This window comes from Bombus impatiens, unplaced genomic scaffold, assembly GCF_000188095.3.
Source record: "Bombus impatiens unplaced genomic scaffold, BIMP_2.2 scf_0091, whole genome shotgun sequence".
NCBI classification, from domain to species: domain Eukaryota; kingdom Metazoa; phylum Arthropoda; class Insecta; order Hymenoptera; family Apidae; genus Bombus; species Bombus impatiens.
The window spans coordinates 621,241-646,100 of NT_176510.1; the positions used below are offsets into that span (position 1 = coordinate 621,241).

The window sequence follows — 24,860 nt, forward strand, 5'->3', positions numbered from 1 at the left end:
GGACACTTGTCGACGCCGGCCAGCGCCGAGCTGGAAAAACTTAGGAGGGAGCTTATGGTGAGCCCTTTCACACTCTCTAGCCGTCGCTCCTGTTCCCAGCTGCACCATTCTGGGTCGTGGCTTCCATTTGCAATAAATTGTAACCGACCATCCGAGGGCGAGTAGGTCGATATCGTCCGTTCCGCGAGTGTGACCGGAATGCTTTTACCGATCCCACAGAATTTTCTTATACGATGGTTTCTTGTAGGAATGGTTGAAATCTTAAAGGGTCGGATAGAAATTGAACAACTGTTTTTCTTCTTTTTCGCTTTAACGTCTTAAACGAAGCAGGATTCGTGTTACTGATTCTAACGAGAGCTAGGAAATTGAAACGAATCCCTTTTCCCCGTCAACAGTATCGTAATAAGATGAACGAGCAGCAAAATCAGATGGTGTCCCAACAACGGTTAGCCCTGGCACAACGACAAGCGGAAATGGCGTCGATAGACGCGAGGATAGCCCAGCTTCAGGGTCGTCTTCAGCGTAAAAGAGCCTTGAATCAACGACTAAGCCAGCAACTAGGCTCTGGAAACCGCACGAACGCGAACACGGGGTTCACGGAGTCGAAGCTGGACTTCAACGCCGGAGGAAAGTCCAGACCCGCTGGAAACATAGCCGCCATCGAACCATACTCCCATATACCGAATGACAACGATTTTAATCTAAACAAGAACGACCCCAAGTACCAGACACTGCCTTACAACACCAAGTTCACGGTGAACTTCAAGGCGGCCGAGGACGACGTTAACAAGAACAAGATTCAGCACTCGGCCAGCGCGTCCCAGCTGGGTCAGAGAGCGGCGTTTCAACAATTTGGTCATCAAATCGCTCACAGCCAGTCGCAGTCGCATATTCAAGGTTAGTAGTTTGAACAAAATTTTCGAAGAACGATTTAATCGTAAGCTACAAGCTCGATTAATCGATGATTCGATTGATATTTTCTTAGGTCAATCGCAACTGCTAGGCACGAATCAACAGCAACATAACCAGAACCTAGCCAACCAGCCCGTGAACATGCAACAGACCTGCAACAACAATAACAATAATAACAACAATACCAACAGCACGAACAACAATTTGATCAGTTCATCCCACAACTTCAGTCCGGAGAGTCTGTCGCAGAACCTTCGGATCCATCAGCAGCAACAACAACAGTCCCAAACGCAACAGCAACAGCATGGGAACGTACAACAGAAGCAACACAACGTTGGTTCGTCGGCGTCGAATCTTGGCACCACGGTGTCCCTTACCCAAACTCAGAACCATAGAAACCTTCAAACGCATCAGAAACCGGTATCCAGCGTGGCGCCGAGTTTCTCCGTCAAGTCTCAGATTTATCAGACTTCCTCCACGAAAATTCATCCTGTAATGCCTCAAACGTTGAGTCTGATAGGCCGTGGGCATAATAACGCGCAAAATTTTGTCGGCTTGAACGCTCAAAATGCCAATCAACAGCAATCAAATCAATCTATCCCTAGCAGTCAAACGCCAAATCAGGATCAGACTTACTCGTCGAGGCACAATTATCCTGTGATTCAGCACCCAACTCAAGCAAACACTCACGTGTCTTCGTCCTCGGTCTATCAGACTCAGAACTCTCCTAACCCTCCGTCGACCATTCATTCGTCATCCAGCGGGACCAGCTTCGGGAATTCGGTTCAAAGGTACAATCAAACTCAACCGATGACCAGTCCTACATCCAGCAACGAACTATCCGATAAGATGAAGTTCGAGCAAGGGAAAGGCCAAGAAAAGTTCGAACATGTTCTTCCAGCTAAGCACGAACAGCAAAGGTACGAGCCCAATCAGGTATTTAAATACGATTCTCATCAGATAAAGTACGAGCAACATTCTAAGTACGATCAGCATGGAAAATACGATCAGACCAATCAACCAACGAAATTATACGAACAATCAAACAAGCACGAACAAACTACCAATCAGACGAATAAGTACGATAACGTATCGAAGATCGAGCAAGGGAAATACGAATCTGCGCAGAACAAGCACGAACAAATACATGGAACAAAGTACGATCCTAATCAGAATACTCAGCAGTACGGCAAGCACGATCAGCACGAGGTTAGACCGTCGGTGGTGAAGTACGAACACAATGCAGGATTCAAGCACGAACCCTCGAACAAATACGAAGTCGGTGGGCAACAGTTCAAACAGGACCCGGTCAAATTCGAAAACAATCAGAATAAATTCGAGCAGGGTTCCGTGACGAAGCACGAGCACAACGGGAAATTTGACATCCCTGCGAAGACCGCGGAGAAAACGTTCGAATTCGACAGGTTGAAGAACGAGAACGAGAGGAAGAATATGGGAGAGGACAAGACGAAACCAGCACTACCTCCTAAACCGAGCAAACCAAATCCTCCGCCACGGCTGACTCATCATGAAAAGGTGGATAACACAACCGACGGTATTAGCGACTGCAAGAACAATTTGGGAATCAATGCAAGGTTTGTGCGTTGTTTCGCTACCGTTTATTAGGCGTATTAATTTAGATTATAACGAATTTCACAGATTTCATAGCTATTTTTAAATTAAAATTTGAATTTCGGAATTTAGATTGGAATTTTGAGATTGAAATTTCTATCTCTATTCGAATCCATGCCAAACAACTATTGCCCAAAAGAAACTGGTAGATAGAACAGGGATTTTGGGAGCAGCTCGTAAAAACGATTACCGGGTTAATTATAAATGTTAATTAGTCCGTGATCGATTTGGCCGGTGAATCGAAGCCTGTCTCGAATAATAGACACCAAAATAGAACCACTACCGTGCAGCTGAGACAACAGTTTAGTGTACGCGAGCTCTTCGATCCATCGAGGCGGGATCCAAGTTCCTGTTTCCTGACCTAAGTTCCCTCCAAATCTTACCATCAAATCGCGCGCTTTTCCCCTTTCTTCGAATACACGTCAGTCATCGAAACTTTTTTTAAAAGATTAGGAGTTTGATAGATCCGGCGTTTTCGATCATTAATTCAAACACTTGACACAGAGTATCAAAGTTAGTTGTACGCATTAAAGCATCTAATTGTTCCGAAACTTCTTCGAGTCTCTAAGCTCGAGGATTAACCACGTCGATCGTACTGTCCCAATTAATGCACCTTCTTGGACAACCGCAATCCTCCAAGCTATTCTGTCGATCCTAACCGACGTTTCCACTGAATCGTTCACAGAACGGAGAAAGAAGAAGACGTACCGCCGATTCCTACGTCCGAACCGCCGGAGTCTCCAACGGAAACCCAATTCGGCAACCATCAGATCATCAAAGCGAGGCCTCTGACCCTGAAGAAGGCGCCGATCTCCGAACAGCCGAAGCTCCGTTACGCCAAATCGAATGTTCACGTGTCGATAAATCGACGGATTGAGATGCCACCGGCGTTTCTATTCCCGGAAACCGAGATTCCAGCGGACCTAATGCAAACGGAACAGCAGCAACAACAGCAACAGCAACAACAACAACAACAATCTCAGCAACAGTCACAAATCATCGACACGACGGACAATTGCAAGAAGAGCGGTATCAACGAAGATGTAATTAGCAACGAGAAATTGGAGGAAGCGGACATCATCGACGCGTTGAACGTTATTAATATCGAGGACAAGGCAAAGGCGAAAGAATCCGAAAGAAGAACCGAGCTGGAAGTCGATGGGAAGAGCAACGAGGTGATGAGGAGGAAAAAAGGGAATCTCAAGTCTAGCACAGGGAAGGCGAATCTTTCGAGGAGGGTTTCCTTCGATCCTCTGGCGCTTCTGTTGGACGCCAGCCTCGAAGGTGAATTGGAATTGGTAAAGAAGACTGCTAAAGAAGTGGCGAATCCTAGTTCGGCTAACGACGAAGGGATTACCGCGCTTCATAACGCCATTTGCGCCGGTCATCTGGAGATCGTTAAGTTTCTGGTGGAGTTTGGCTGCGACGTAAACGCTCAGGACAGCGACGGATGGTAAGAACCGCTCGTTTTGTTTTAATCGTTAATTTTATTTTGTTGTAAACCTTGAATAATTGTACAATTAATTTTACCGCAGGACTCCATTGCACTGTGCCGCGAGTTGCAATAATTTATCTATGGTGAGATTCCTGGTGGAACACGGAGCTTGTATATTTGCCACTACCCTCTCCGATCATGAAACAGCAGCGGAAAAATGCGAAGAGGACGAGGAGGGCTTCGACGGCTGCTCGGAATACTTATACAGTCAGTACTAATTTTAACGACTAGTAGAATGTTTCTTGAATCTTGATGAGCAATTGCAACAAGTTTTATTATAACTCACTGCAGGTGTCCAAGAGAAGCTCGGAATAATGAACAACGGGCAAGTGTACGCAGTGTTCGATTACGAGGCACAACACAGCGACGAGCTTACACTGAAGAACGGCGATTCCCTAGTTGTACTCCGGAAAGGCGACGACAACGAGAGGGAATGGTGGTGGAGCAAACTGGGACACAAGGAAGGCTACGTACCTCGGAATTTACTTGGCGTAAGTTGTTGAACTATCTACGAGGAGAGAAGCCACAACGATCTATAATTTAAAAAGAAAAAAGATAGAAATTCAAGCTTGAAACATCCTGAAAATATTCTAGATCCCTCCTTGATAATTTGTACCTGTTTTATGACCTATTTGTTCATTCTTCTAGCTGTATCCAAGAGTGCAACCGGCAAAGGTGGACTGAAGCGCGTCTCAGCCGGCGAACTCGTAATATCCGATGATTCATTACCACAGTATTCGATTCGCAGCTTTATCTCGTTAAGTATCATAGTTGCATCGTCGCATTACGGATCGTTATCTTAATTTAATCGCGTCCCATTGTCATCTGAACAAAGCGAGCAACAGAACGTTCTATGTAATTTTTTTTATATTTCTTTTTCTCTTTTGTAAAACAAAGCGAAGAACATTGCTAACAAGCCCGAATCATGGGTGAAATCGCGTAACATTAACGAACAGTTAGGATATAATTAAGAAAACCGAAAGAACGATGAACTGGATCTTGTATACGCGCAAAGTTTAATTGCACTTACTTTTTACAACTCTTGTTTACTTCCTTTTTGTAAAGGAAAACATAACCACGAGGTCAATTTAATTTTGATTATTATAACTGTTAGTCAGTTCCTTCAGCGAAAAAGTACAAAAGAAAATTTCAATCTCATTACCCGTGATTCCGCTTTTAGCCTGTCAACCGCATAGTTCAGAGATGGAACGTTTTCGTTTTAATATCCATCAGTTAAGATCACTCAGAAAGTTTCAGAAAGTTTTAAAAATGTCAAATTAGAAATTAATGCAACTTCATTTATCTCTGACACAAGATAAACGCAAATCTTCTTTCTATTACTTAAAAAACAATTTTAATTAACTTGATGTAACAACAAACGATAATAATTTACTTTTTAAGCTTGATCGTTTGTATTTTCTATGCTTTCCGAAACTGGTCGAAGCAGAGTCACGAAACTTTTTGAATGATCTTACAACCTTATCAGAGAGGCAACTTTTATTTTACCCATATTATGCGAAACGTTCTACGTGAACAGCGTAGACAAATTTAAAACGCGTTTGATTTGTTTCAACTAAATGTTTTTATTTAGATGAAGTCAGATTATATTGTTGCGCTCATTGTTACGTTTTTATTCGTCTGGTGAAATTTTCCAAATCCGATCGAGGCAAATTCGGATTTCGAAAATGTTCCTAAGAGTGGTGTATAATGTAATCTTGCCAATACGCACTTCTAAATGATCTGTTGTAAGAAAGAAAATTTGCGCTTATGAGCACGAAAGAGATCAAAAAGATCTCGATAATGGTACACGACTTTTTTGTCGTTTTGAGTTGTATTCATCAGTGCGAATTTCTAAGTAATCGACTTTTAACACTTGACTAGACACATGTATAATTGATTATCGTCTAGGAAAAATTCAAACGGCTCGATCAGAAAGATTCTGAGCATCGTTATACTATCTAAAAGAGTGTACAGGTATGTGAAAAGAAATTTTACACGCTTCTTAGGATGTTTCTGATATTTACACAATCACACACACACACACTCACACACACACACGCACACTACGTCACATCATACACCCGTAAATGAAGTATGTGCCTTTCAGAAGTAATAATGGATATATTATGTAAGAATGCATGATATATTATGACGAATAAATTGTTTTTAATAAAAATCAGTTTAGATGTATGTTTATTGTCATGAAAAGATACAGACGAGAAATTGTACCAATGAAATAAGTATCGTCCTTAAGTATTTTTGACAAAATACACATGAAATATATTAAAATAATGTTAAAATACCTTGAAAGAAGATGTCTATCATAAGTAAATCATAAATAACAAACGACACTAACGATATACACACTTGAAATAAGTTACCTTGCAGTGATAAAGTAATATCGTTTTTAAGCAATGTTCCTAGTTCGTGTAACATTAACTATAGTTGAAAAGTTTATAAAATGTCAAATATTTCGAACAATTAATACAAACGTAATATAAAAATATCATTTGATTATCTTAAATACTATTAACATTACTATTTTAATACCGTTCTATATGAATCTCATTATGTGATATTATTATAAAAAGAAATAGTAAAAAAAATATAGTTAATTTAACAACTATCAAGACTCATTGAGTCTTTACATCACGATTAGAATTAAAATTTATGCATATATTAAAAATATATATGTATATAAAAGTAATAGTATTTGTAATATGGCATACTTTATGTTGACGTAGAGAAAGCATTTAAGTTTCATTGTTTTTTACTTCGTGTATCAACTGTAAACAAACTTTTAAATCCTCATAATCTACAACCATCGCAACGAGCCTGTGAACAATTCCATAAAACGGGGTAATATCTTTTATGTTGAAAATACAAAATCCAAAATTTTTTGTCAGTACCTATCAGTAAATATATCCAATATGGTACTCGTGAAGTTTCCTCTTTTTAGAGCTTGAGAACAAAAGTGTGTCAAATTTTTAAAACATTTATGAGTCAAATTACACAGGCTTTGATTGTCCTCTTCATATAGTTGCTTTGTAATATTCCATGCTGCATAAACATATTGCATAACTGATACCCAGTGCTGTGATTCTACAAGCCTTTTCCCCTGATCTATAATAGTTTTCTGTACAAATTGGATATAGCGTTAATAACAAATTAAAAAAATATATAAAAATGTAAAGAAATCACTGCACACCTGAAAATTATCTAAATAAATGTGAATGTCAGATAAATCATCCCTATTAGATAGCACGATGCTAATTTGAATATTTTGCTTTAAAGTATTTAATGTGTCGATTAGTGGTTGTATATCAGCCATTGGCATCTTTTTTAACAAAACATTTCTTATTTTTTCATTCTCATGTAACAGACCATCCTCTTGCGTGGAGACCAAATCCATAATCATGTGAACTAATTGACTATGACTAAGACCCCTCAAACCATTTAATAAATTGCCATTAAAATATTTCGATGAATTATTAACATCCAAAGAGACCTGTGACTTTTTTTTCTTATCTGGTGTTGTAAACTGAGATTCATTGACATCACCAAGAGTAAGCCTTTTTCTAGGTGTACTTCTCAATACCATACTTGATTTTGATGGACTCTTCACTGGTGTGCGATCTTTAGAATTTGAGCTACAACAAATTCAATATATTTTTGCCTAATTGACTTATAACAGAAGTAATTGGGAACGAAAAATCTTTACCTAAAAAGGCTATTTCTTTTACAAGTATCAAGATCAGGGGACCAAACTATAGTTCTACGACGACGTCCTCGTTTTTGGATTACCATCTCGTCTGGGCTAGGTGCAGGGCTCCAAGAGTCACTACCGTGTCGACTGTTTAAAAAATTATCCATTGCATTAACTTCGGTAGAATTTGCTTCTCCTAAAACACGTAAATTGAAACTAAAAGAAGTAAACAAAAGATAAGATGACATGAAAAATGTAAGGAACGCACCAGGTGAAGCGGAATTATTAACAGGAATCACCGCTAAGGCTTGGCGAGAAGATCTCCTACGCGTTCCATCTGGTCTCCGCAAGAAATCTCTGGTTGTTGGAGTATTCATTTCTTTCAATATAACAGAGAATTATTCATTCGAAGATATAATTGACTGATGTATGTTTTCCTCGAGAAATTATTACTTAAATGTAGAACACGAAATGTCAACCTTATTTTCTGATAAGAACAAAATATTTAACTATTTCACATGGTTTATTGATAATCAGATGAAATTATTATCTATAAATTGGTAAAAAATACACGAAAGATCACAAAGAACACAAAATATTTAGAAGAAACGATCACGACAATGCGTCAAACAGAGTTATAACTTGTAACAAACAAGTCCGGAAAATGGCGGGAATGAATCTAGTTGGTTTATTCCAATGTAACTTTCTACTGAATTCTATTACACTACTTGAATAAAATTGACTTAAAAAAAATCCACGTCTTATTGACTAGGCATGTATGACAATTATTTTTGTGATCTGTGAAAGTTTTTAATTTTATAATCAAATATAATTTTTATATTTATTTCTATATCTTTTTTCATGAAATAATCGATTATTTACAAAATAATCTTCAATTTTTTACAAAATCGCCTATTCGTTGTTTACTATTGTTGTATATATCTGAAACAAATTTATTAAATAATTTCCAATAGAACTAACAATTAACCAATTAGAATCAACATAATAAAACATGACACTTTGAGGCTAGATAAGGTTATGTTAAAATATAATATTTTAGTAGCATGTGAGTTATGAGAATAGAACATTGTCTGGCAAATTATTAATTTTATATTATTTAATTATTAATTTTAAACTTTAAGATAACTTTAAATACTTTATTTAAAATTTATACGATAATAAATATCATAGTATTAAGTATTTTGCAGTCACAAGTTCTTATAAGAAACAGTAAAGTAAGTATAAAATGAGGTTATTTACAATGAACATTATACAATAGTTATACATAGACTTATATACTTTATCAGAATAAAAAGTAATTTAGCATCTTTTCCCTAGCATGGATGAATTATTAAATGATAAACGATTTGCTCATATTACAAGGGATCCTAAATTTAAAAGGATCCCAAAAGCAGAAAGGAAAGTGAAAATAGATAAAAGATTTCAAAGTATGTTTAAGGATAAAAAATTTACAGTTCAATATACCATTGACAAACGTGGTAGACCTGTAAATCAGACATCGTATGAAAATCTTAGAAAATATTATGATTTATCTAACAGTGAAGAAGAAGATAGAGAAAAAGAACTTGAAAAACCTAAACAAGAAGAAAAGAAACCTAAGAAGCTTAAAAAGATAAAAAATAAAAAGAATAAAGTTCTTCGATCAAAAAAAAGTGATTCAGAAGATGATGCAAATAAAAATGCGGATACTGATTCATCAAATAATAATTGTTTTTCAAGTAATGGGGAGTTAGTTAGACTTAAACCAAAAAAAGAAAATGATGTAAATTCTGAGAGACAGAGTAACATAGAATTTGACTCTGAATCTGAATCAGATATAGATGAGGCAACCGATGCAAGAAACTTAGAAGTAGATTTGGAAGAAAGTAAAAGGCAATTGAATATTAGAAATAAACATAAATCTCAAAAGCTTACAGATAAAATCAAAGAAAGGTTAAAAGATTTAACTGTGAATTATGCCAGAGGTGAAGGAATTTTGATGACAGACAGTTCTTCTGATGAAGAATGTTCTGAGATTTCTGGTAACATATATTAAATAATTCTAATTTTATATATATGTGTGTGTGTGTGTATATGGCATTTAATAACAATTTGTGTTACAATTAGATGAACAAGATATTGAACATGATTGGGGTGAATTAGACAAAGAGGCTGAAACAACAGATGAAATTACACATAGATTGGCAGCTTGTAATATGGACTGGGATAGAATACGTGCTATAGATTTAATGGTTTTATTTAACTCTTTCTTGCCTCCTGGTGGCTTTATTTGCTCAGTTACTGTAAATATAATTAATTAACAGATAAAATACATATTTTCAACATTTTTATAGTTAAATAATTCCAGATTTATCCATCAGAATTTGGAATACAGCGGATGAAAGAGGAAGAAATTAAAGGTCCAAAAGAATTAACAGAGATAAATAAGGAAAAGGAAAACGAAAATGGAAGTGATGTACGAATTCATGCTTTCCTTTTTAGAAATACAAGTGAAATTGTATATAGACTTAGAATATAATTTTCCAGGACGAGGAGGGGTCAGCATATCATATGGAAAAATTAAGACAATATCAACTAAATAGATTAAAATATTATTATGCTGTCGTTGACTTTGATTCTGCTGAAACAGCAAATAAAATTTACACTGAATGCGATGGTATAGAATATGAATCTACAGCAACAAAATTGGATCTTAGATTTATACCAGATGATATGAAATTTGACCAGGTATGTTACTTAATCCTAATGTATGTAAAATATATTCACTGTATATGATCTTAGATACTTATTTTAAGACTCCTAGAGAGGTATGTGATAAAGTGCCGGAGCTTACAAAGTATCAACCAAGACAATTCATAACTACGGCTTTGCAACAAGCTAAGGTACAGTTAACCTGGGATGAAACAAACCCTGAAAGAACCGAGATTGCACAAAAACTGAGTTCTGGAAAACTGAATGAAATTAATGAAAACGACTTACAAGGTTATTTAGCAACTGAGTCAAGTGACAATGAATCAGGTACTATATCTTTTTTATCACTCAGGACTTCGTACTTCTATTATTTCATTAACATTTTTTTTATTACAAAAGAAAAAGAGGAACAAAAAGATTCTCAAGAGGATAAAAGCGACTCGGAAGCGGAAAAGAATACCGATCCAGTTGAGAAGTATAAAGCTTTATTAAGAGAGATAGAAGAAAAAGAAGAAGCCAAACAGAAAAAGGACGTTGAGCTAGAATTTACTTGGGGTTTGGGCACAAAGGAGAAAGCTGAGAAACTGGTACAAGAAAGATTAAAGAAAGATCAAAACCTCACGCCATTTGAGCAATATTTAGAAAAACGGAAAGAGAAGAAAAAAGCTAAACGAGAGGAACGGAAGAAACATAAAAATGTAAATAAAGATACATTGGACTCTGAAGGTTCAGAAATGCTTGATTCAGATAATGAAATTGGAAATAATAAATTATCTTATAAAAAGAAAAACAGTATGGAAAATGATAGCCTTGCTTCATCAGATAGCGAAGACGAAAAAAAACGTAAAGCTGAATTAGAACTTTTATTGATGGATGAAAATGAAGATAACAAACAACATTTCAATATGAAGAAGATCGAAGAAAATGCCACAATGACAAAGTCTAAACAAAAACGATTGAGTAAGAAGAAAAATAGACAAGACCAAATAGTAGAAGATAACTTTGAAGTAAATGTACAAGATGCAAGATTCAATGCGTTGTTCACATCGCATCATTTCAATATCGACCCAGCAGACCCACATTACAGAAAGACTAAAGGTACTGAAGCTCTAATTAAAGAAAAATTGAAAAGAAGAGCTGATAATGAGTTTAGCGAAGTGAGTAAAACTTATTTATATGTATTCTCAGTCTACTTATATATATTACATGTATTTATTCTTGTTTTTTTAAATATTTTAGGAAATACCTGTTAAAGAATCAAAACTGAGCTCTAATACAGAATTGCAGTCATTAATTAAATCAGTGAAGAAAAATGCTAAAAATATTTCAAGGCCTATAAAATAATTCCTTTTATATATAATGTCATATGTTTTTAATAAAACGTTTGTATATACATATACAAATTTGTAAATTCAGTTATATTGAATTTTATTAATTCAAATATGTATTTCTGATAATTTATGCAAACCTTCTATACCTCATATATTAATCTATTTTGCATAAAATATGATGCTGTAAAATATTTAAAAAAGCGAAAGTCAATAAGCCGTGACACGACAAAAACAAAAACTAAAAAACTGTTGGTTGAGTTTCCCTTCTCCTACGGAAGTCCAACCCCACTCCTATGGCACTCGCCTTCGTCTCTCCCCACTGCAGCGACCATAGACTGAATTTTGAAGCAGTGTAAAAATATATACTAATAATATCGATAGTGCGGACGAACCACCATAAGCTGTGAAATTTCTGTAAAGTAAGATATAGCAATTATGATCTATGTCTATACTCTATGAAATGTCTCCAGAATAGTAGCCCTATGAATCGCCGTGTGAGATTTCAATACACGGTGGTATATATATGTCGTGTTGTATACGATTGTGCTTCAAACTTTAAGGGGGGAGGTGTCGCGTCTCGTGACGCTCATATCTCTCGCGATTCTCGATACTTCACAAGTGTAAATTGGGTTACCCGCCAGAATTCGAAACTATGACACCAATCACCGGTGTAGACTAGGTTGTTTAAAATTGCGCAACTTTTCATGCATATTCATAACGCAAAATCGGTCGAGCTCCCACGCTTTGACAAAGCTAGTCATCATATGAAAGGTACGATTCTCGTAGGAGAAAGGAAACTCAATCGAAATTTTTTTATTTTACTATCTTTGAAGGGTCTTGGGATGCGACAAGAAATTTTAATGTCTTTGATATGATAATAGTTATAAAGCCTGTTTATATATTATTACATATAATACATTAGATTCACAAATTTTTGTTTCCAGAATTACACATTTCCTTGTAAGACATTTTCATTATTGAACCGAGATTCTGCTTGATTATTTCACATTAATATTTCTTTCTACTATTTCTCTATTTTTTTGAAGTAACAATCATTCTCAGATTTTTTTTAACGATTTTATGTCATTAGGATTATTTTTCTTAGCTATAGGAACTTTTCTTTGGCTCTGGTCACATCTTTCTCTTACATTTCAGGTTTTTCTGTGTTATGGTTTATTGATTTGTACCCGAGAAAGAGTTCTAATTTCACTTTCTAAAGTAGAATCCAATGATATGATTAATATCCATGATGCTTAGGGTTTCTACATTATAACTTTCGGTCAATAACGGTCAGGTAAGTCCTTCTTAGTTCTTCTTCGTTTCTTTCGTTTTATCTTTAGAATAGGCTCACCTGAACATTATTAAATATTTTTCAAATATTCGACACAGGATACGTTAAATATGCTTACAGGAGCTATGATGATAAGTCATTTAACTGTGGTTAAACGCGGTTAAATTTCCGATCGCTCTCTCAATTTTCTACCGAGCTGGTCCATGTGAGCACAATGTTCGGTGAGTTCTGACAGGAACTTCGTTATTTAGAACTTTTCGATATCCAATTTTGATTCGTTGGTATGATAGCTATCATTATACCAAGTAGTTTTTACTTATCGCGATTTTAAGTTTATTTGTTTTCATTTAGTCTACATATATATATATAACAAAAATTTTCTCTTACCGTGACCTCATATCGATTTTTACAAATCGAGGGCGCGAACTAGTGCCGAGAACGCTATTGTCTTGTAGCGAATGTTATTCACTCCTAACCTAACCTATAATTTTACGAATTACCCATAGTTCTGTTTTATATATATAATCCATGTTTATTCACCATTTATTACGAAATAATAATAAACAAATATTTTACTTTCGATCAAAACATATATAACGGAAGGTAATAGATAATATGTGGTGTTACAATCTGTGTTTGTTGAATTTACATTTTTTACGAGGGTTTACATTTTAACTAATTATTTATCAATAAACCTGCATTTTTAACACTAGATCATGCTGAAATCGTAGTACCTGCAGAGGATACAAAAGATGAAAGTATGGAAGAAGAAGTAAATTTAACTTTAAAACTTGAAGAAACTGAATCACAGTCAGAAATAATGAAAAATGATATAGAAGTGGATCCTGAAAATAAAAAGGAGAATTCAACTGAAGAAATTGTAAAAGAGTCACAGGTGGAAGTAATTAAAAATGATGTCGCAGATGAGCCTGAAAATCAACAGAGTAGTGCGTTTCACGAAGAGATTATAAATGAATCACAACCTGAAATTGTAACTAAATCACAGTTAGAAATAATCAAAAGTGATGGTAAAGAAGAGCCTGAAACTAGAAAGTATGCAAAACTTCCTAAAGAAACTTTAATAGAAAATGAAAAAAATTTTGTCATTAATATGGATGATAATATTGCACATTCAGCAAATGTGGAAACAGCAAGTGATATTGAAATGAATGCAGAAAAAGTTGTAAAGATAACTGATGCAGAAGATCTAGAGTTAAATAAGAATGAGGAGCTCTCTAACAAGCAACAATTGGAAGATAATTTAAAGTGCGATACCAATAAGGATAATTTGAAAGATATTTTAGAAACTGCTAGTAAAGTAGAAGATATATTTTCTGAAGAACAGTGCCAAAGTACACAGGATATTGTTACAAGTATCCTAGATGATGTAAGAAATGCAACTGATTTCAAAAATATTTTAAGCACGGAAGCTGTGGTAGCAAATGAAATAGAAGAGGTTCTTCAACAATCTGGAAATATTCCATTAGCAGAAACTGAAATTGAAGAATTGACTGAAAAATTACCACAGGATTCAGAAGATATCCTAAATAAGGATATGGAGGATTCAATCTCAGAACACATAGATTCCCTAGAAGGACTGTTAGGTTTAGATTTAATACCAGAGGGAGAGGATTCCTCATTGAAAGCAACAAAAGCTGAAGAGGAACTTCAGAAATCAGACCAATTGTCAAAGGTTGTAGACATGAGTCTTTTATTAGAACAATCAGATCCCATTTCTGACATGGCACAAACTTCTGATTATATAACACAGGTGATCAGTAGTTGTTTAACAGATAGAAATGATTTACCATTAGAAACTACAAAGAAATCCAATACAATTGAAGTTGTTGATGATAAAGTTAAAAAATCTCCAGCTAGTGATATATTGAAAATCGATGGAAGTATAATTGTTGAGTCTATAGATAAGGATGAAAATGTTGAAGATTTACAAAAAGATTTAAAGCAAGTTACGGACCTAGAAGAAAATGAATTGGACATAGATTTTGAAGAAGCTCAATTGGAGTCTGTAGGTGATCTTGAAGACATAGAATCACAGCCAGAAATAGATAAAAATGATGTTGATGAAGAATCTGAAAATATTAAAAATGCAGGACTTTCTGAGGAAATTGTAGCAGAAGATCAAGAAAATTTAGTTATTAATATGGATGATAATACTGTAAATGCAACAAATGTGGAAACAGCCAGTGATATTGAAATAGAATTAGCTTCAGATATCTTGCTGCATAACATGGATCATAATGACAAAGCTGAAAATGTAGGAGATATACAGAAAGATTTAAAAGTGGATAGTGATTTAACAGAAACTGAATTGGATATCGAATTTGAGGAAGCACACCTGGAATCTGTAGGTGATCTTGAAGAAATAGAATCACAGGCAGAAATAACTAAAAGTGATCTCGAAGAAATAGAATCACAGGCAGAAATAACTAAAGGTGACGTTAAAGAAACAGAACCACAGGAAGAAATAGCTGAAAGTGATCTCGAAGAAATAAAATTACAGGCAGAAATAGCTAACAGTGATATTAAAGAAATAGAATCACAAGTAGAAATGCCTGAAAGTGATGTTGAAGAAACAGAATCACAGACAGAAATAGCTAAAGGTGATGTTGAAGAAACAGAAGTACAGATAAAAATAGCTGAAGATAATGTTGAAGAAACAGAATCACAGACAGAAAGAGCTGAAGATAATGTTGAAGAAACAGAATCACAGGCAAAAGTAGCTGAAGGTAATGTTGAAGAAACAGAATCACAGACAGAAAGAGCTGAAGATAATGTTGAAGAAACAGAATCACAGGCAGAAATAATTAAAGGTGATATTAAAGAAACAGAATCAAAGATAAAAATAAATAAAAGCAATATTGAGGAAACAGAAACACAAATAAATATAGCTAAAGATAATGTTGAAGAAGAACCTGAAAATAAAAACAATATGGAACTTACTGAAGAAATTATAATTGAATCACAGCCAGAAATAATGAAAAGTAGTGTTGAAGAAGAGTGTGAGAATAAAAAGAAAATGGAATTTACTGAAAAAATTGTAACTGAATCACAGCCAAAAATAATGAAGTGTGATATTGAAGAAGAGTCTGAGAATAAAAAAGAACTTCCTGTAGAACTTCCTGTAGAACTTCCTATAGAACTTCCTGCAAAACTTCCTGAAAAGATTGTAATAGAAGATCAGGAAAATTTAATTATTAATATGGATAATAATACTGTAAATTTGGCAAATGTAGAAAGAGCAAGTAATATTGATACTTCAAATATCTTGTTGCATAATATGGATTGTTATGGGAAAGAAGAAGATGTTGGGGATTTGCAAAAAGTTTTAAAAGGGGATACTAATTTGACAGAAAATGAATTGGGCATGGATTTTGAAGGAGCTCCACTGGAATCTGTAAATGATCTTGCAGAAACAGAATTACAGCCAGCTATAACCAAAATTGACGTTGTAGAGGAATCTGAGAATAGAAAGCCTGAACTTCCTGGAAAAATTGTAACTGAACCACAGCCAGAAGTAGTAAAGAATGCTGATGAAGAAGAACATGAGAATAGGAAAGGTGTAGAATTCTCTGAAGAAATTATAACAAAAATTCAAGAAAATTTAGTTATTGATATGGATGTTAATAGTGTAGATTTATCAAATGTGGAAAGATCAAATGATATTGAAACACAATTAACCTCAGATATCCTGTTGCATAACATGGGTCAAGATAACAAAGATAACAATTTTGAGAATTTGCAAAAGGATTTAAGAGAGGGTACTAACTTGGATATGGACTTTGAAGAAGCTCCATTGGAATCTATAGCTGATCTTGAAGAAACGGAGTCACAATCAGGAATTGTGAAAAATGATATTGAAGGGGATTCTTCTGAGGATAGAAAGAATGCAGGACTTCCTGAAGCAATTGTAACAGAAGATAATCCAGCAGAAGGTAATCTAACAGAGGATAATCTAACAGAGGATAATTTAGCAGAAGAAAATTTAGTTACTAATATGAAAGATAATATTGCAGATTTCCCAAATATGGAAAGATCAAGTGACATTGAATTAGAATTGCCTTCAGATATTTTGCTGCCTAACGTGGATCATGATGAAAATTTAGATGATGCTCGGTCTGCCATAGAAACATCTCAACCTAGTTCTGAAATATCTGAGCTTGAATCAGCTGTTAAATTCTTGCAAGAGTCTGAAGAACAAGCAATGGATTCTCCTTTGGTATTATCTCCTAAAATGATGGAAAGTGTCGTAGATGATATATCCAAACAAGCTGATGCATCATCTCTGTTTGTACCTAATGAAGATATATGCGAAAATACGTCAGAATTAGAAGTGGAGCTACAGAACATCACGACGGATTCGATTTCTATTTCTGAGGCGGAAATCATCTCGGAAGCTGCGAAACTGGAGAGCGAGAGAAAACTTGCCGAGCAAATTAAAATTGTTGCTTTACAAGACAAGTTTGAGATAGATGATGATAAAGAGACAATAAATGAAGATATAATCGAAGGGAAGATAACACTATCTGAGACTAAATTTGGCGTAACACCTTTGGAGAACATTGAAATACAGCAATTACGAAACTTAGAAAGCAATAAGATATCTGACGCAGTAATAGCATTACCACATGTTTCACCCAACGTTTTAAAGACATCCGAATCTATACCAAAAGTTTCGATTTTAGAAGAACGTCTAAGGGAACCACCCAAGATAGAAATTCCTACTACAGATGTGGCAAAAGTATCGTTATCTCCGAACATCTCTAAAGATAGCCTCTTGATTCAAAAGGATGCAAAATTAATTGCCTATCAAAAGATGTTGGAATCGCCGAAGATGTCCGATAAATCAGAATCGAAGATAGTTGACACACCACGAAAGGATTCCGAAAAACACGATTTCGAAAATGTAGGATCTCCACGAATCATTTTAAAGATAGCAAAGTCTGCAATCACTGATTGTGGCGAACCAAGATCACCTAAAAGTCCGAAGATCAGATCTGCGACCAACTCGCCAAATCCTGAAGACAGTCCAGGTCAAAAACTAGGGAAAATAAAATTGAAATTATCTAAAGGAGGTCATCCTTCTATAATATCCAATGAGAACATCGAAGAAGTTGGACAGTGGTATTCCGAAGGATCATCATCGTTATCCCCTCTTGGTATGAAAATTAAATTTTCAAAATCCGGGGATCCATCTATAGTTTCCGCTGAGAAATATGAATCAATCGATGATTGTAAAGAAGGTAAACACAAATTCGAAGAAACTGTGCGAACAGAATCGCCGATTGGAATGAAAATCAAGTTATCAAAAAGTGGTGATGCGTCTATAGTGCAACAAGATGCAAAAGAAATGCAGATAAAGCATAAAGATAAACTAGATATGGTTCAGGAAAGTCCAAAGAGAACAGAATCTCCAATTGGAATGAAAATTAAGCTTTCAAAGACTGGAGACGCCTCGATAATACAATCCGAGAGACAAGATTTTTTAGAAGAATATAAAGATAATGTGCAAATAAAACCAAAAGAGAAGCTCGAATCATGTTATGGATCTCCCAAGAGAACTGACTCTCCTATAGGAATGAAGATCAAACTATCTAAAAGTGGGGACGCTTCGATCGTTTCTCCTGATTTGCTAGAAGAAAATAAAGATATCAACAAAATGAAAGATAAATTAGAATTATCTCCAGAAATTCCAAAGAGAACCGAATCCCCAATTGGAATGAAAATTAAGCTAGCAAAAACGAAGGGTGGCGGAGCTTCTATAATATCGGTAGAGAACTCTGAAGAAGTAAAAGACAAGCTAGAAATTCCAGATATTCCCAAACGGACGGAATCGCCGCTTGGAATGAAGATCAAATTGTCCAAAACTGGCGATGCATCGATCGTTCATTCAGAAGTATTGGACGAAATTAAAGATAAAATGGATACAGTTCAAGATGCGTCGAAATCATTGGAGTCATCGCATATTGAGGTCTCGGAAGAAGAGCAATCAGTGGAAACTATACATGAAACTTTGCCAAAAATTGACTCGCCTCTTGGTATGAAGATCAAGCTTTCTAAGTTTGGTGACGCATCCATAGTTTCTTTAGAAAAGCAAGAACAACTGGAAGAAAGCCCCAAGAGAACAGAATCACCTCTTGGTATGAAGATTAAACTATCTAAAAGTGGTGACGCTTCTATCATACAAACTGATACGTCTGAAGATGCAAATAAAACGATACGAACAATCGAGGCAGAACATACTAAAACCACTGATGCCTCTTTAGGTATGAAGATAAAGTTGTTAAAAACCGGAGACGCCTCTATAGTAGATCCAGAAAAGAAGGATAGAGAACAGAGACGTCGAGATGCAGAATCATCTCTGGAAATGAAAATTAAACTATCTAAAACGGGTCATCCAACGATAGTGGCTTGCGATAATCAAGCGGAAGTATACAAGTCCAAAGAAGCTGTTGATCCGCCTCAAAATTTTGCGCAAAGGTACAAAGAGCCTGGGCAAATCGGACACAAAGAACCTGCGCTAAAGATTCTTAAAAGTGGTAATTCAACTATTTTACAAAGCAATCGTTCAGAACTGACTATCGAACCGGTACAAATGCAGGGAAAGAAATTAGAGAATGTGATTGAAATGTCTCCAAAGCGGAAGGATATCACCATCGCGCCGATCGAATCAAAAAAATCTAAGTTGGAAACTCAGCTTACTCAAATTTTACCTGAGGTTACTATTCAGCCTGTAACGTCTAGGGAACAGAAGCAGTTCTTGTTCGATCCAAAAAACAGTGCAATCAGTCTTCAACAGATGAATGTGATAAATCAAGAAATCAGTATTACTCAAGTGAGACCTCAAAAATCAACTGATGCTTCTATGAATGAGAAATTGAAGGATATTTTATCAAAAAACGTATCCGGTTCCCCGCTGAATTCCGACTGTGAAATTATAGAACACCGTTCAGAATTGATAATAGTAAATGAAAACTCAAACTCAAGCCAGGATGTTGTCATAATAGAAGAGGTATCTACGAATAGAATGCCAGAAGTTAAGGTGCCCAAGAAAAGAGGTAGACCCAGAAGGAATCCATTACCACAAGGAATTACTCATCCTCCACCTCATTTGTTAATATCTAGGGATCCTTTGCCTTTAGACGACGCACAACAGATGCAACAACCGCAAGTACCTCATTTTCCACAATCCAGAGAGAATGAGAGACCTAAGAGAACCTGCAGAAGTCAGAAGAGTTATGCACCTCCTAGAAGAGGTAGAGGGCGAGGTTTGTATCTTAAATTTTCCATATGCAAATATTATAATATTCTTTTTCATATTTTACCTACTACTTTTCTTTGTTTCTTCTTTTTCATTTCTAATTCATTAGGTCGAGGAAAGCGAAAATTGGATACTGTGGATCCTCAGATAATGAAGAAGCCTAGAATCGAGCAAGATCTAAACGCGATAGAAGCGTCTACTACGGCTGTAATAACAATAGATGATTCTGGGTTGCAACAAGAATCTTTCGGAAAGTCACCAGAATTGTATAAAGCTCTTAAACAACCAGTAATGGATTCCAAAATTGTTAATTCTTCGGGTAAAGTCAACAAGAAGATTATGGGACAAAAGAATGGCGGAGTAAAAGGTGCAAATATAGTTAATAACACGCTTCCAGACTCCACGGGTATGCAATCGGAAACAAACAAACCACCGGAGATGCGATTACCTAAACCCATATCGAATGAAGTTAAGGATAAAAAGTTGGCTGACATCGTTCCTGAAAGAATGCAAAAGACTGCAACGAAATTAGATTCCGATATTAGATCCGATAAACCGATGGAAAATGCAAAATTGGAAAACAAGGACATGTTAGTACCACCCGGACATCCAAATTGGTTAACACCAGCATTGAAACGAACAGAAAATGCTACAAAGCATGAGAATATGTCTATGGTACAAGTGATAGATGAGGAAACAAGAATGAGTGCAGAATCGGGTTCTAGATCTCAGACTCCAGCCAGAAATATTTCTGCACCAGGTATGATCTTTGCGTTTTTTACAAATTACTACATCATTTATATTGCTTATCAATTGTATAAATAACACAATAATTATTATGTTACATTTATTTACATATTTTACACTTATATTAATTATTATAAATTTGCAATATAGATAAATAATAGTAATAACTTTATTTTACTTTATTTATGTATATTAATATTAATTATAAATTAATTATATGTCCTACATAAGATATGTTTTTTATTATATTTTAAAAATAAATTACTAAGGTAAAGAGCATATTGACTGATAGCCATGAGGAGCATATATAACCCATAGTCATCATATGACTAAACTAAATTAAAAGATAAATGCATTGGTAGACCTCCAAGCAAGGTATCTATAAATAGATCTTTTTCTTGTGTCCTAACATCTCTCAAGTACCTAAATGTGAAATAGATATATTTCAATCAAGCATAAAAAGCACTGTTATTTCAAAACAGAATTTTTAAATCATGATGATTAGAGTTTTATCTATTACTTATATTTAATCCATCAATTTTTTAAAATATTTCTATCTTGGAGGATTTAATAACATTGATATTGAAAGTTAATTTTAACTGTGAATAAGCTGACATTTTTTTTAAGTTCCATTTATCTTTGTTTCAGTATAAAGGACATAATTATTTTATTCAATTTTTTTTCCCATAATTGTTATTCTATAATTCAAATTACACAATAGTATATGTAATACAGTAATAATAATTACTATAGCCTCTGATACCATAGTAAATGAGGAGTCTCAAGGAAGTGTACTTAGTACTGCAACTACAGAATCAGAAAAAGTAAAGGTCAAGAATCGAAGAATGGAAATTAATTTTGATCCAGACGAAGGACCATTTACAGTCGATAAAATTGCTGAGTATGAATGGCCACTTGACCGTAAAGGTGAAACCTTTATGATACAAGAGCAAATATCTCAATACCTTGGCGTAAAATCTTTTAAAAGAAAATACCCAGATTTGAAGAGAAGAGTTGTGGATATGGAAGAAAGGAATTATTTGAGAGAAAATGGTTTGGTTAGCGAGGCAATGTGTGATATGGGTAAGTCACTCACTACGTACATGTAAATTGTATTTGTTTACTAATGTACTCTCCTTTTAACCTTAACATAGGTCTAACTGCTATATGTAGTTCAGAAGTATTAGATGTAATGTGTAGTGATTTCCCAGATCAGTATGAAGAATATCGCAAACATATGCGTGAAAAGCAAGTAAAAGAACATTCCAAAAAACAGAAAGAATTAACAGCTGCTGCAAATGCAGAAAAAAATAGAATTGATCTAGCAGAAATGGCAGTTCAGTCTGCATTATCTTGGAATATTAGCTTAAATAAAGCTCGACGAGAAAATAGGAAATGCAGCTTAGACTTACAAACTTTCACAATCCATGTGCCAAAGAAACAACAGGAAGTTGAGTCAGAACGCAGAATTGGTCACTATCCTGTTGCATTAATACCAGGGCAATATACAGATTATTACCGTGAATACACACCAGCTGAGTTACGATATTATCCTCTAAATACTGTTCTTTATGGTCCCATGAGGCCAAATGAACGTAAATTTGATAGCCAATCAGAAGGATCTCAAAGTGATACCGATAGTGATTCATCTTCAGATGATTCAAGGTATATCCTATCATTTGAAACAATTAGTATTTTAATATTTCGTGAAAAAACAGCTGGTTTTTTTTATGTAGTTCGTCTTCTAGCGAGGGAACGCAAGATACCGAAGGCTCACAATCTACAATGGATGACGTAGATATGGAAATAACAAATCGAAAAGATGAAATAAAATTAAAGTGCAAGATGTGTTTGAAAACCTTAAATAAACATAGTAAAAATGAAGTATTAATTCAATGTGGTACATGTAATGGACATGGTAATTACTTTATTAATCCACTATCATTTACTGGTATATTCTTTATTGTTTTACAATACAAATCATAATATTTTTATTGCAGTCCATCCATCGTGTATAGATTTAACATTAGACATGGTTCCTCATATCCAATCATACGCATGGCAATGCACAGATTGTAAAACTTGCGCTCAGTGCCATGATCCTGCAGACGAAGATAAAATGCTGTTTTGTGATATGTGCGATAGAGGGTATGTTTTCCTGTTTTATTACAAAAATAAAATATATGATAATATATATTTATGTAATATTTAATACTATTCAGGTATCATATTTATTGTGTTGGTCTCCGACGAGTACCGCAAGGAAGATGGCATTGCCAAGAATGTGCTGTCTGTGTGAATTGTGGTTCAAGAGAACCTGGTGGTATAAATTCTGATAGAAATAGTGTCGCTCAGTGGCAACATGAATATAAGAAGGGTGACAAGAATACTCGCGTTTATGTTTCTACACTGTGCGTTCCATGCTCGAAGTAAGTAATACTAATTCTTTTCCCTTCATCTTGTGGTGTAATGTATGAGTGAAGATGTGATTCAGAACACACATACTAAATGTTAATCTTCAAGTTTTCACGGGGCTTCGTTACTGCTTCACGATTTCCATAATTCACACAAAACTCCTTTGTTATAGAAGTTTTTGAACTAATGTTTAGCATTCAGTTTTATCATATCTGAATCCTTGGACTACGAAAGTTGAATATAATACAATTATTTGCTTAATTGATAACATTCATAAATGTTAATAATATACATTCATTTGTACTTAATTTATCTATGCATGACTAAGATAACAAAAAATCGTCTAAGGTTCAGGTTTTTATTAATTATACTAAATTCTGACATTATAATAGACCCTCATCCAAATTCACTAACCCTATGATCTTTATGCAATAACAAGGCTATGGCGAAAGGGTCGCTATTGCCCGCACTGCAGTCGCTGTCATACTGCCCCAAGACTTGACCTGGAAGTGAATCTAGTGCATTGCAGCGCATGTGACAAATATCTGCACTTAGGTATTGACACAAATTCCATATAATTCCGCTATATACTTTTCATTGCATGTTGTTGCGTTTGCATGTTTCATCAAATGTAATTGTCTTTAAAAGTAATGTAAACATTTGAAATATGTATGAGAGGTTTCAGGTATAATAAAGTATTAAATACGAAAAATTATTTGGTGATGTACATACATATATTAATATATGTGCATAGCGCACAGAAATTGTTATCATTCGTGTTATTAATATTTTCTTACAGGTTGCGTGGAGACCAAGGGAATGCCACTAGACAGGAAAAATTATCTATGTGATTTCTGTGTACCAAATCGTCAGCAACTGGTGAAATCACTAATATCGAGAACATTGAGAACGTAAATAAAACCAAAATTTTTATTTCAGCTTGGGAAGTGTATAAAATGTGAATCACGCGCGTAAACGATAAAAGTTTTTATTTATGTGGACAATGAATACATTGTGAAGACTTAAGTATGTAATTGATTTATCATGAAATGTTTCGTACGAATTTTGTGAGTGAATGAAATACCATTGTACATAATTGTATGATTACGCTGAATTTGAAAAATTAACGTTTTGTTATACAATAATGGGTATAACTAACTGCATATAAAACTTAGAATATAAAGAAATCTCTCTTTAAATGTTAATGTTTAGTAAAAATCTTCAGGATTCTAATTTTCTTTATAATTTTTATCCTTTTATTTTTAGATATGAATTTTCCTTTATGAAGATATTGCTGCAGAATGAATGGAGGAGAAATCAATTTTTTTATTATATATGAA

The 24,860-nt window shown here is 34.8% G+C and overlaps 4 protein-coding genes and 1 long non-coding RNA gene across 17 annotated transcripts in view; 3 read left to right on the forward strand and 2 right to left on the reverse strand.

Moving 5' to 3' along the window:
* LOC100743731 (putative uncharacterized protein DDB_G0271606) overlaps positions 1 to 6,218 on the forward strand; it is a 111,867-nt gene extending 105,649 nt beyond the window's left edge. For all 7 annotated transcript variants that reach the window (XM_012394552.2, XM_024372681.2, XM_012394548.3 and 4 more), the window contains 7 exons: positions 1 to 57; positions 396 to 897; positions 986 to 2,507; positions 3,230 to 3,997; positions 4,080 to 4,246; positions 4,331 to 4,530; positions 4,688 to 6,218. In XM_012394552.2, coding sequence (XP_012249975.1) covers positions 1 to 57; positions 396 to 897; positions 986 to 2,507; positions 3,230 to 3,997; positions 4,080 to 4,246; positions 4,331 to 4,530; positions 4,688 to 4,723 — 3,252 coding nt within the window. In that variant the 3' untranslated portion in view covers positions 4,724 to 6,218. The remainder of the gene's footprint in view (positions 58 to 395; positions 898 to 985; positions 2,508 to 3,229; positions 3,998 to 4,079; positions 4,247 to 4,330; positions 4,531 to 4,687) is intronic.
* LOC100743849 lies at positions 6,215 to 8,128 on the reverse strand. Its single transcript, XM_003485956.4, has 5 exons — positions 8,014 to 8,128; positions 7,761 to 7,941; positions 7,248 to 7,689; positions 6,949 to 7,175; positions 6,215 to 6,874 (listed from the first exon to the last, which is right to left on the reverse strand). The coding sequence occupies exons 1-5, from the start codon at positions 8,120 to 8,122 to the stop codon at positions 6,793 to 6,795; spliced, it is 1,041 nt and encodes a 346-aa protein (XP_003486004.1). The 5' UTR covers positions 8,123 to 8,128; the 3' UTR covers positions 6,215 to 6,792.
* Positions 8,129 to 8,703: 575 nt separating this feature from the next.
* Positions 8,704 to 12,147, forward strand: LOC100743967 (ESF1 homolog). Its single transcript, XM_003485957.4, has 8 exons — positions 8,704 to 8,980; positions 9,084 to 9,787; positions 9,873 to 10,048; positions 10,114 to 10,221; positions 10,293 to 10,493; positions 10,562 to 10,784; positions 10,857 to 11,614; positions 11,697 to 12,147. Exons 2-8 carry the CDS (start codon positions 9,085 to 9,087, stop codon positions 11,799 to 11,801), a joined length of 2,274 nt encoding a protein of 757 aa, XP_003486005.1. The 5' UTR covers positions 8,704 to 8,980; position 9,084; the 3' UTR covers positions 11,802 to 12,147.
* Positions 12,125 to 24,753, forward strand: LOC100740971 (titin homolog). 7 transcript variants are annotated; one of them, XM_033318394.1, is made up of 11 exons: positions 12,125 to 12,207; positions 12,944 to 13,300; positions 13,793 to 20,365; positions 20,468 to 21,118; positions 21,859 to 22,188; positions 22,260 to 22,770; positions 22,842 to 23,023; positions 23,106 to 23,253; positions 23,328 to 23,534; positions 23,960 to 24,075; positions 24,320 to 24,753. In XM_033318394.1, exons 2-11 carry the CDS (start codon positions 13,294 to 13,296, stop codon positions 24,433 to 24,435), a joined length of 8,841 nt encoding a protein of 2,946 aa, XP_033174285.1. In that variant the 5' UTR covers positions 12,125 to 12,207; positions 12,944 to 13,293; the 3' UTR covers positions 24,436 to 24,753. The 7 variants fall into 7 exon arrangements, with proteins under 7 accessions (XP_033174285.1, XP_033174284.1, XP_024228445.1 ...); XM_033318393.1 differs by lacking the exon at positions 12,125 to 12,207 and adding an exon at positions 12,320 to 12,559; XM_024372677.2 differs by lacking the exon at positions 12,125 to 12,207 and having other exon boundaries at positions 12,894 to 13,300; positions 20,468 to 20,677; positions 20,756 to 21,118.
* Positions 12,654 to 13,823, reverse strand: LOC112214138. Its single transcript, XR_004460828.1, has 2 exons — positions 13,467 to 13,823; positions 12,654 to 13,369 (listed from the first exon to the last, which is right to left on the reverse strand). It is a non-coding gene; the product is annotated as an uncharacterized LOC112214138 (long non-coding RNA).
* Positions 24,754 to 24,860: the final 107 nt, after the last annotated feature.